Here is an 11,142-nt window from a genome sequence, read left to right on the forward strand (position 1 = left end):
GCCCCACTATAGGGGCGAAGGCCCCTGACGCAAGCGGAACTCGGCGGAGCCCATACGAATCAGAACGGAGCGAGGCTCCTGGCGCACTAGGGACTCCAGGAGGCGGCTGCGCTAGAGACGCGGGTCGCGCCTCGGGAAACCGGGCGGTGGGGGGAGGGGAGAGCTCAGCCAAGAAAACCCACCGAGGCGGGGACTGGCCTGGGCGGGGAGGGGCGGCGGGGCCGGAGCCCCTCGCTGTTGGGCAGACTCCCGATGGCCAGAGGCTGACTTCCACTCCCGCCGACCGCTCCCCGGGGGGAAAAGAGAAGAGAGCGAGAGCCGCGCGAGGCCTCCGGTCCCCGCAGCCTGCACAAGTTAGAGGCTCTGCGGCGAGCGCACACCCCTGCGCCCGCCTGCAAGGCAAACTTGCTCCGGGAGAGCACAGCCCCCGGGGCTGCCGGGCCGCGGAGAGCCGGCTTTTGTCATGATGGCCAGCTACCCGGAGCCCGAGGACACGGCAGGGACCCTGCTGTCCCCGGAGAGCGGGCGCGCAGTCAAAGAGGCCGAGGCGTCGCCGCCTAGTCCCGGCAAGGGCGGCGGGACAGCGCCAGAGAAGCCGGACCCGGCGCAGAAGCCCCCGTACTCGTACGTGGCGCTCATCGCCATGGCGATCCGTGAGAGCGCCGAGAAGAGGCTCACTCTGTCCGGCATCTACCAGTACATCATCGCTAAGTTCCCGTTCTACGAGAAGAACAAGAAGGGCTGGCAGAATAGCATCCGCCACAACCTCAGCCTCAACGAGTGCTTCATCAAGGTGCCGCGCGAGGGCGGCGGCGAGCGCAAGGGCAACTACTGGACGCTCGACCCGGCCTGCGAGGACATGTTCGAGAAGGGCAACTACCGGCGCCGCCGCCGCATGAAGCGGCCCTTCCGGCCGCCGCCCGCTCACTTCCAGCCCGGCAAGGGGCTCTTCGGGAGCGGAGGCGGGGCGGGAGGTTGCGGCGTGCCGGGCGCTGGGGCCGATGGCTACGGCTACCTGGCGCCACCCAAGTACCTGCAATCGGGGTTCCTCAACAACTCCTGGCCCCTGCCGCAGCCGCCCTCGCCCATGCCCTACGCCTCCTGCCAGATGGCGGCGGCCGCGGCAGCCGCTGCTGCAGCCGCTGCAGCCGCCGGCCCGGGCAGCCCCGGTGCAGCCGCGGTGGTCAAGGGGCTGGCGGGCCCCGCCGCCTCCTACGGGCCGTACTCGCGCGTGCAGAGCATGGCGCTGCCTCCGGGCGTCGTGAACTCCTACAACGGCCTGGGAGGCCCTCCCGCCGCGCCCCCGCCGCCGCCGCCGCCGCACCCCCACCCGCACCCTCACGCACACCATCTGCACGCGGCCGCCGCGCCCCCGCCAGCCCCGCCACACCACGGGGCTGCCGCACCTCCCCCGGGTCAGCTCAGCCCCGCCAGCCCGGCCACCGCCGCGCCCCCGGCACCCGCGCCCACGAGCGCGCCCGGCCTGCAGTTCGCCTGCGCCCGGCAACCCGAGCTCGCCATGATGCATTGCTCGTACTGGGACCACGACAGCAAGACGGGCGCGCTGCACTCGCGCCTGGATCTCTGAATGCCACCGCGCGCCGGCCCGGTTCCCCCGGGGGTGGAGGAGCCGAGCTCGGGGTCGCAGCCGCAGCCGCCAGCGGGACAGAGCGCATCCGGGACAGCCTCTGGGTGCAGAACCCTCGAGCCGCCTGCGCCTCCACGGTCTGTCTGCCCCGCTCCTGCGACTCCGCTTTGTCGCCTCTGCTGTTCCTCCGGTGCTCTTCCCCACCGCGGCCCCTGCCTTCCCGCGCTGCTGGCCCGAGGCCGCCCCCTCCGCAGGCCTCCTCTCCTCCTGGAGTCCCAGAGTCACCGCAGGGAGTGAGTCCCCGGCCGAGGTGCAATCGAAGTGTCCGAGGCGCGGCTTACCTCTTGGCCTTCTCTTCCAGGTCGGTGGACTCAAGCTCGATTGTTTTTTTTCTCCCCACCCCGACTGCCGTGCTGTCTGCGGTTAGAAGCGCTAGGCTGCTGGGGTAGCGGGACCCACACTGCCTGAGAACGGAAAGAACGTGTCCGGTCGCTCTGCGATCCCTCCTGGAACTGATCAGAAGCCGCTTGCAGAGGGGCCCACTGGGCGGGGCGGGGGTTGAGCCCCAGGCTGGAGCAGGGACAGTCTCGGTTCGCGGCCTGTAACCGGGTTCTCATCCCCCGCGCCTCGCGAGGCCGCGGTGCCTCCGCTCCGCAGCGCACCGCTTCGGGCACCTCCAGACCAGGTCTTTATATATATACATAAAAGATTGGTGAGGCTTTTGAAGATATTTTTTTAAAATACTTTTTAAGGAAAAGGAGAGAATAAAACATTCATCGGAGGAAAAAAAAACAGCGAAGTGTTATGGCCTTGGAGTTTGCTAAAAATCAAACAACAAAATCAAAAGTTTTAGTTTTCTTCATCGTCCCTGATGGGAGATTTGTGTAAGAATTCCTGAGGTGACTTCATTGGGCTGTATTCAGAGGCGGGAGGAAATAACTAGCTAAAAGAAGGTTTCCACGACAAATTGGGAGTTTTCCTCTCTATTTAAAAATTAAATTCAAAACAAATTTCCCCGGATCTTCCGATTCTAGCCCCGGATGCCAGGAGAGATCACTGCCCGGCTGGCACATACCGCCCGGATGACACTACCATCCCTGATTTTTGTTTTTCCAATGTCTGGCTTCTTCCACCTTCGGAAGGAGAAATGTGAAACTCGCCACGGCCGCCGGCCCACACGGGCTTGTGGCCCTAGCCCGCTGGCCCGAAATCCGTGACCTGGTGGTTGAGTAATGTCTTTCGGGGACCAAATTTTATAGAGAGAACTAGAGCACTTTTGTTGTGTTTGTATGTGTGTGCGGGCGTCCCTTGTCAATTCCCAAATAAATTTTTTTTGTTTTTTTTTTCTTTTAACACGGACTTACATTGTTTCTTTTACGCCTTAGTTCAGCAGCTAGCCAGCTAGCTAGCTAAAAGATCGTGCCTTTCAAGCAAAATTGTGTTCTTTAAAAAAAGTGACACAAACAAGAGTTGAGGACAACCCGGGTGGCAGGCGCTTTGGGCTGTCGCTACTGCTTTGTTTTTCTGGAGATTGTTTGTTTTTCTGTGTCATCGCTCGTCTGTTGCGGCTGTTTAACACCGGCAAAGATACCCGGCCCTCGCTAGAGGCTACTGTAGACAAGGTTTGTTCTATTTTTGCGTTCGTGTAAGTTTATATTTTGCCTCTTACATAATTGTACTAGGTGTGTACGCTGTGTTTTCATGACAATCCTCATATTTCTAAGAATTATTTTTTGTCAAAAATATGTAACAATTTGTTTTTTTTTAATTATACAATCCCGATTTCAGAAACACCCTGGAAGCTGCAAGCTTTTCTACAGTGTAATAGGCGACTTGTCATCTCGTTGTTTTTAACAATTGGCATTCATTTATCTTATTCAGTGTAGGAAACTTGGTGCTTTGTGGGAGGCTTAGTGCAGGATATGCTACGGAGGTGAGCTTTTGCTTCCTCTCTAGTGAGCTCATCAAATAACGAATTAAGACCCATGCTTTCATGAAGATACAAAGGGTGTTTGACCCGGTCGCAGATTAAATCTCTCTGGTGGGTTAGAGGTGGCTGGCCTTCAGTTTTCCAATGGGGTGATGGATATTGGATCTCCAGAAGTGGCTGGGGGCAACAGGAGTTAGATCCCATGCCTCACCATGCCTTTCTCCCTACCTGGATAAGAGACCGGTCCAGAGGAATGAGCTGGGAGTCGTTGAGAGCTTGAGGGAATGAACCAACCTATGGGTCCTCATTTCAGCCAACTGGAGGTCTAACCTTAGGAATGTCAGGATGATTAGAGTTGCCCAGACTGAGGTAAACCTGTCTGGCTCAGAATGCACTTTCCTCCCCACCTCCAAAGATCTCAAAAGGAGGCTACAGGGTGGTAGAGGAGTTCTGTGGATTCCCAGAAGGTGGAAACTTGCCCACCCACTGGGAGTAGGCTAAAAGGAGAATCTCAGTTGTAGTGGAAAGCAGGAGAATCCCTCAGGCCCGAGGGTGCTTCTGTAGCTTCTATCCCTCAAAAGCAGGGATAGTTGTGTAGTCTGTGCCTGGTGTAAGTGTTTCTAGTGTCTGCTATTTAATGCTGATAGGGTAGAAGCTATGTATCTGCCATTCACCTGCAGAGAGGGTGGAGGACATATATTTAGGATATTGTACTAACCACATGACTAACATTAGGGAGTGCTTACCAGAACCCAGTATGTGTTGCATTCATACCTCTGATATGATACATGCTGATCTACACGGTTGTGCTCTGGGCATGTACTTCTGGCTCGCTGAAGGATAACAAGTATATGCACCCTTCACTTCATCTGACAGAGGCTCCCTGTTCTGGAACTAGCTGTCAGCACCCCCAACAAACTGCTATCCAGAGTAGAAAGCAGGAGGACAACTTCAGAGGTCAGACTCTTGGTGGGCAGGTTATTGCCCAACTCCAGTAAAATGGAGAAGCCAAACAGGGCCTGCATTGGAGGATGCCTCTCTGCACCCAAGAACTAAGCAGCAAGAGGCATCTACAGCTGAGAAGGTTTTTGCCAAGTAAGGAAAATTAGATGAAGGAATTACGGGGGACTTGCCTAAGTCTACACAGTGGTTGGAGGAGGTAAGAGAAGAGAGTCACTTCCCCACGGATGCCTCCAGAAAGACATCTGTCTTTAATTCCAGCCCTAAGGGGTTCTGCAAAGCGCTAAAATTTGGTCCTTTTCCCTAGTTGGGGACAATAACAGACCTTCCTTGTCTCAAATTTCCTTTCTCTCCTTTCTGCCCCCCAACCCCTTGCACTTTGAATTTGTTAGAGAATCTGATTCAGATAATTCCCTAAGTGAGAGGAAAAGTATTCAAGAGAGTTCCTGGTGCAGAACAATTATGCCTTAGTATACACAGTCTGGCTGGCATAGCTAGCAGCCCATGTGGGTGAGCGTATATGTTTGTGGTGTGTTCTATAAATGCAACATAAGTAGAGTTTGATACAAATATAATGAGTTATGAAACATGGTACTGGATGGTGTGTGCAGCATGGGGGTTGTTTGTGCATAAAAAGATCCCTAAATACTGACAGAATGCAACATTTTCTCTATGTTTGAATTCTTATAGTGACCTTCATATTCCCTAAAAACTTAAAGTAAGTGGGCTGGTGGAGGGAAGTCCAATTCTCTAATAAGACTGGGGAAACATTTTTTTGCCAATGCAGGAGATATACTGGGGGATTGTATTCCGCCTTCCCATTGTCTTTTGCAAGCCAAGACTGAAAAATTAGCCATGTAGAGAGAGCCCCCTGCTGGTAGGTAAAAACTGGGGGCAAATCCAGGCTTCATAAAGCCTGGTAAGCCATCTTCTGATGGACTTGGGGGTGGCTGGCGGGGGTTGGGGGCGAACCTTAGTGAAGGTCAGCTAGCAGTTTTCCAACTGCTGACTCAAATTCTTGCCACCCAGAAAGGGTTCCCAAAGCCTGGAAGGTTTGGTCAAGCTCAAAATTCCCAGTGTCTCCACTTTATTTAAATAGTACTTAACAATGACCTTTTGTCTGTCACAGCCCCTGCTCCTTAGCCCATGAGACCGGTGGGAAGGGTTGAAATCAGGAGCCACAACATACCCCCCCTCTCTGATAGGGATGAGGGGCAAAGCATGGACAGGTCTTCAAACCAAGGAAGCCAGTGACTGTGCACTTTCTGAACAGAGTGGGTTCCAGGCTGTCCCAAAGGAGTGCCTGGGTCTCAGGAACCTAACTTGCGCAACTGAGTGCTTGAAGGTCTGACCAAAGAAGTTGCCAGCCACAGGTCACCAGCCTCAGAAATCCTCAGAGGAGACCTGAGCAGCTCACCTGCCACTTGGCTCTGTCACAAAGAGCAGCCCTGGATGCGAGTTTAGGCAGACTGTTCAGCAGGAAGTGTGATTGGTGGCCCAGGTTGTGGTTTGAAACGAAGCTGTCTGAGCCCCTGTTACCCCAGGGAGGTGGCTCGCACAGGATGACACACAGATCAGAGCCTGTGCACCCTCAGGGAAGAACCCACCATGGGAGCCCAGTGCCCTTCTTTACTGACTCTAACCTTGGCAAAACACTGATTCCAGATTTCTGTTTTCCCTTCTATAAAACAGAGATAATGAATGACCCATCTACCAGTGAGTACAATAGGTAAATATTCCAGTTCGAAATACCTAGTTTTATTGTTAGTGTGCTTCCCCTTCTTGGAAGAAGGGGGGAAGAAAGGAGTTCAACACGTAGTCATAACTCCAGGGGGTCCCACCATCTGTCATTGCTGAGTCACCACTGAACACCGCAGGGACCCAGACAAGCCAGAACCTACTACAGTCCAGGCACAGCTGATGGTGTCGGCCTTGTCCAGACCCTGGACATCAGGAATGAGGGACGCATGGCGTTGAATACTTGACCCCGAGAGCACACACGGATGATGCACTTGTGGATTTACCCACGAAATCTCCCTATCGCTTCAGCCAAGGCCATTTTCTCAGACCATGGAAGTTTTCTCTGAGAAAGACACTTTTTCCCACCATAGGTCTCCCTCCTCACTGGTTCAGGGATGTTTGCATTTTTCTTTGCCTTTTTTTAGAAGAGCAGAAGGTGGCCATCCTCGTGTGAGAGATTGGGGCAGGGTGGGGACTGGGAGGGGGCATGTGTTAGCCTGGGCCTTCGTTGAAAATCAGGGAAATCCTGCAGGGGATTAGGGTCGGCAAACGCAGGATCCGGGCTAAACTGGGAATCAATGGAAGACGCTGGGTTGTGGAGAGGGAGCTGAGGTAGTGGGAGACTAGCTTCTGGGGAAACAAAACGAAAACAAACAAAACAAAACAAAACAAAACAAAAACAGGTGCCCCGACTCTAGGGACCCGTTTAAGCCCAGACTCTTCATCTTGGGCGGAGACTCTCCAGCTAACCCTACACATATTTTGGAAATAAGAAAACGAATGATTTGACAGGCGGGTCTGAGCCTAAGGTAGGCTGCACCGAAAGGCAAGGGAAGGAATCCTGCAGAGCCAAAATCCCGCAGCAGGGCAGGAGCAGTTCAAGGAGGGAGACCAATCTGAGACCACAGCCTGATTAACTAACTGTCTTTGGTAATACAACCAGCACATCAAACAAAGCAACGCCTTTCCCTGGATTCTCATCTGTGTACAAGAAACCTTGTTTAGGCAGGCAAACAAAAGTTCAGGGTCCCAGGAAATGTTCATCCCCGTGGACTAGGGGGAAGGGGCATTGGCCATTTTCTTTTTTGTTGTTTGCTTCTAAAAGAGAAAAAAGGAAATTCGGCACATATTTTTTTTTTAATCTTGCCCAACTACCACTAAAGGCTGTTAGAGTGAGCAGGAAACCGGGCCCCCGCCTGTGGTGACATCGGGCCTTTGTCCTCTTTCCTGAAGCCCCCGCGACTGCTGACCGTGCTGAGATAAAGGCCGGGTCAGGGCCTTGTGGAATCCCGGGGGAGGTGGCAGCGGGTCGTCCCGATGGCCCTTTCAACTCCGAACGGAGAGTTGACGTTTCCAACCCGCTGACCTCGTGGATCTACCGAACAGGGGCCACAGCCCGCCTGTGTTCCCAAGCCACTTTTGCCCTGAGAGCTTTCTGCCGGTCATTCTCACCAGCACTTTTATTTTCTATTTAGAGATTTGGACGGGGGAAGAGCTGCGCTCCCTGCGGACCTGCTCCTCACAAGAGGAATAGTGTTTAGCCTTTGCAGCCACTGCTAGGCTTGGTTGTCCCTACCGATTCCGATTCCGTCTGGTGTCTGTGCTGCCACAACTGTGTGCTTGGCGTTCTTTGTCCCCCACAGCTGAATTTCAAATAGTCTGACCAGTGTCTTCTGTCCTCCCAAACCCTCCACAGAGAAGGCAAGAGAAGGACTGTGAGCCTAGGGTACTAATCGCTGGGTCTCAGCAAAATTCAAGCCTGCTTGAATAACATTTGTGACAGTGGCCTTGGCAACCTCCGGGTACCTTAGAGTGCCCTGCTGCTCGGAACCCCTTTGTAGGAACAGAGGAGGAGAGTCAAGCAACTGGCTGGTGTGGGAATACAGTTACCAAGCAGAGTGTTGTCCATGCAAACCTTGCAGTCCCCTGAGCCTCCTCAGCCCCAAAGGACCCAGGAGTCACATATTCTCCCAAGTTATCAAGTTCTACTTCCTCCAAGGAGACTTGTGGGGTGAAGGCTCCATTCAATCTTCCCTGAACATTTTATCCTCGTTTATCCTCATGATTACATTTTATCCTCATTTATTACATTTTATCCTCAGGATGGTTAGACCTGAGCAGGACCAGGATACCCTCCCTCTACCACCTCCTCTGGTTCCCTGCTCCCATCAAGCAACCCGGGGGTCTCTGTCCCCAATGAAACTGGAGCTGCCCACCGCCAGCAGATGAGAGATAAAGGAACCGGGTGGCGCCAAGTCGCGCTGACCTAGAGACCCGGATCCGGGCTTTTCCGCACCCCAGAGCGAGCGGCAGAGCAGCACAGGAGACCCTACTTCCCCGGAGCCATTGACCTAGCTAGGTAGAAATAGATCAGCTGAACAATGTATACACCCTGTCTCCAAACATAGACCTTGGGTTGACCTGCTAAGTACAGCGTGTCTGTGCTGAACTGTGGAAGGATGTCCTGGATCTGTGTCCTTGTTCAAGCATCCTTGTCAATGTGCTTGCAAAGAGACCAACATGCGCATTTAACGTAGGAACCATGCCCATGCGCGCGCGCGCGCCCCCGCACGCAAAGGAACGCAAAGGAATGATTCTAGCCTCTATCCTGTTGTCTAGCTGGCAAAATACACAGGTAGAAAAACAGGCCTGGCTTCTTACCGGTCGCAGTAATGACTTACACTTTGGCTTTCACGGTTTTCAAACACGATTGTCACAGCAACCCTGAGAAATGCTTCTTTCCAATTTTACAGAAGGGAAAAGAGCCAAGGGTAATCAAATAAGGCTCATCATAACCAATCTGAGAGAGACAGAAATTAGTCAAAGCTCCCGGGCTGCTGAACATTGGTGTGTTTGTTTAGCTCTCCCCAAAGCGGGTCTATTTAGTGTTTTCAAGGGACCCCAGCTAGGTAGGCCTTTTGTCTCCCCTTGGAGACAAACCACACACTAAGCAGATTTATTTTCTTATTTTTTTATTCTTTTGCAACGATCCCTTCCATATCTGGGTGACACAAGTGCTCGTTACCTAGTAGTTCTAGGCTGGTCTGAAAGCTGCTAGGTGCGTCCTGGTGCATTGAAGTGGTGGCCTGACCTTATGCAAACGGATCCCAAATCCCACCTGGCTCTCTGAGGCAGCATCTCAGGCACAGAGAAAAGATTGTTTCCCCCCAAAGACAAACCTAATATCTCTGTCGAGGCAAAGGAACCTGAATTCATTTAGCTCCTGCTGTCTGGAATCCCTAACGTAAGACCCAGAGCCAACCATGCCCAATTTACAGCAGTGATTACTAGGAGACTAACACAGAGTAGTGAGTTCTTTCAGCTCAACACCCAGAACATGGCCAGGGAAAGGCTAGACTCTCTAGTAAGAATCCTAACCCTAGGTCCTTCTGCTCCCAGAGCGGATCACCTGGTTACTGATAGCCCCGTGTCTCCACGTTGGGACCATCCCACTATTAGCCTCTGACCTCCCTTGCCAAGTTTTTCCTAGAGTTCACTAAACTAATATATGATGTCTACACACTTGGACTCTATCGCGGGATGGGGTGGAGCATACATTTCTTGGATACAGAACCTTCACTTTCCTTCCCCAGGCAATTAGTCCCCCACCCCCACCCCGCCCCGTGCCCTTCTCTTCAAACCCTCATTGTCGCAGAGTGAGGTTGTCCGAGGACTGTAGTTTAACCACATCTCGCGGGGTGCCCTTGGGCCTCAGCGTCTGGCTCCTTCGACAAAGGTCGCTGCTCTGGGAGCTCCAAGGCCACCTCTACTCTGCAGGGTCGGGTCGTTGGAACCCAGCCCGAGGCTAGGCAAAGTTGTCTTAGCTTCACGGACTACAGGCTGCCCTCTGCTGGCCACCTCCTTTGCCACTCGGGAGGAGGCAGCCATAAAAGAGTGCAGAAATAGGCGCCCCTACTCCATCCCCAAAGTGAATGTCTCACCTTCTACCACCATATGTGTCACCTATATTAGCTTATATATCTGACTCTAGGTGGTCAGACTAGGAGCTTCGAAGTCAACCGAAGCTCTGCACTGGCAACTCTGCGGCACTGCGGTTTCCACGGGGACCTCGGGACAATCTATCTTCCCCAGGGCAAGTTTGGGATGAGAACGGGACAGCGCCAGCCAGACTCTTAGCTGCAGGCCACTGAAGGGCTCAAGGGTCTCCAGAGAGAACTCCAGGCTGTGTGCTCCACCGGAACATCAATCTGAGGAAGCTCAGGCATCATCCAGATCCCCAAAAAGCCTGCCTCTAGCATACTCAACACCACTGGACCTTGCCCGGCTCTAGGTGCCTTCTCATTTTTGCAATGCATTGCGTTTCTCCCCCCCCCCCAAAGCCCTCCCCTCCCCAACAAATGGGCAGCGCTGCAGCGACAGAGAGGGCCCTCCTCCGGGTTTGCTGACAGACCAATTTCAGATGACTAGTCCTAGCTGTGGGAAGACTTTGGCAGTGAGGCGAAGAATGTTCCGCCGACTGAAATCCAGGCTGCGGTAAAATCAGTGATCACACCTGTGTGCCTCCAGGAGGAGCCTGCACATTTTCACTTTTCCCTCTAGTTACAAAAATAACTCTGATTGAAAATCCGGGAAAGTAAAGTATTAAGATGGGCTCTCTCTCTCTCTCTCTCTCTCTCTCTCTCTCTCTCTCTCTCTCTCTCTTCTCTCTCTCTCTCTCTCTCTCTCTCTCTCTCTCTCACACACACACACACACACACACACACACACTCTATACTTGCCTCAATCCCAGACATCCTCCAATGGAGGTGACACAGCTAACATCTTTGTGACACTTCTCTTTCAGTTTATTCATATGCTGTGGTAAAAATTAAGTCCAATTCCCAAATTAGCAGACTGTAACTTTCACAGAAGTTACAGGATCTTGGTATATATGTAGCCCCAGCTGGCCTCCTCCTGCCTCCGC

At 53.2% G+C, this 11,142-nt stretch overlaps 1 protein-coding gene across 1 annotated transcript; it reads left to right on the forward strand.

Annotated features, from left to right (window-relative positions):
* Nucleotides 1-243: 243 nt before the first annotated feature.
* Nucleotides 244-3,331, forward strand: Foxl2 (forkhead box L2). Its single transcript, NM_001427191.1, has one exon. The coding sequence runs from the start codon at nucleotides 464-466 to the stop codon at nucleotides 1,586-1,588; it is 1,125 nt and encodes a 374-aa protein (NP_001414120.1). The 5' UTR covers nucleotides 244-463; the 3' UTR covers nucleotides 1,589-3,331.
* Nucleotides 3,332-11,142: the final 7,811 nt, after the last annotated feature.

Source organism: Rattus norvegicus, chromosome 8 (assembly GCF_036323735.1).
Source record: "Rattus norvegicus strain BN/NHsdMcwi chromosome 8, GRCr8, whole genome shotgun sequence".
Classification (NCBI taxonomy): domain Eukaryota; kingdom Metazoa; phylum Chordata; class Mammalia; order Rodentia; family Muridae; genus Rattus; species Rattus norvegicus.

Bases quoted from the DNA above. Each gene is read 5' to 3' on its own strand.
- Foxl2 (NM_001427191.1), top strand. From the start codon at position 464: ATGATGGCCAGCTACCCGGAGCCCGAGGACACGGCAGGGACCCTGCTG.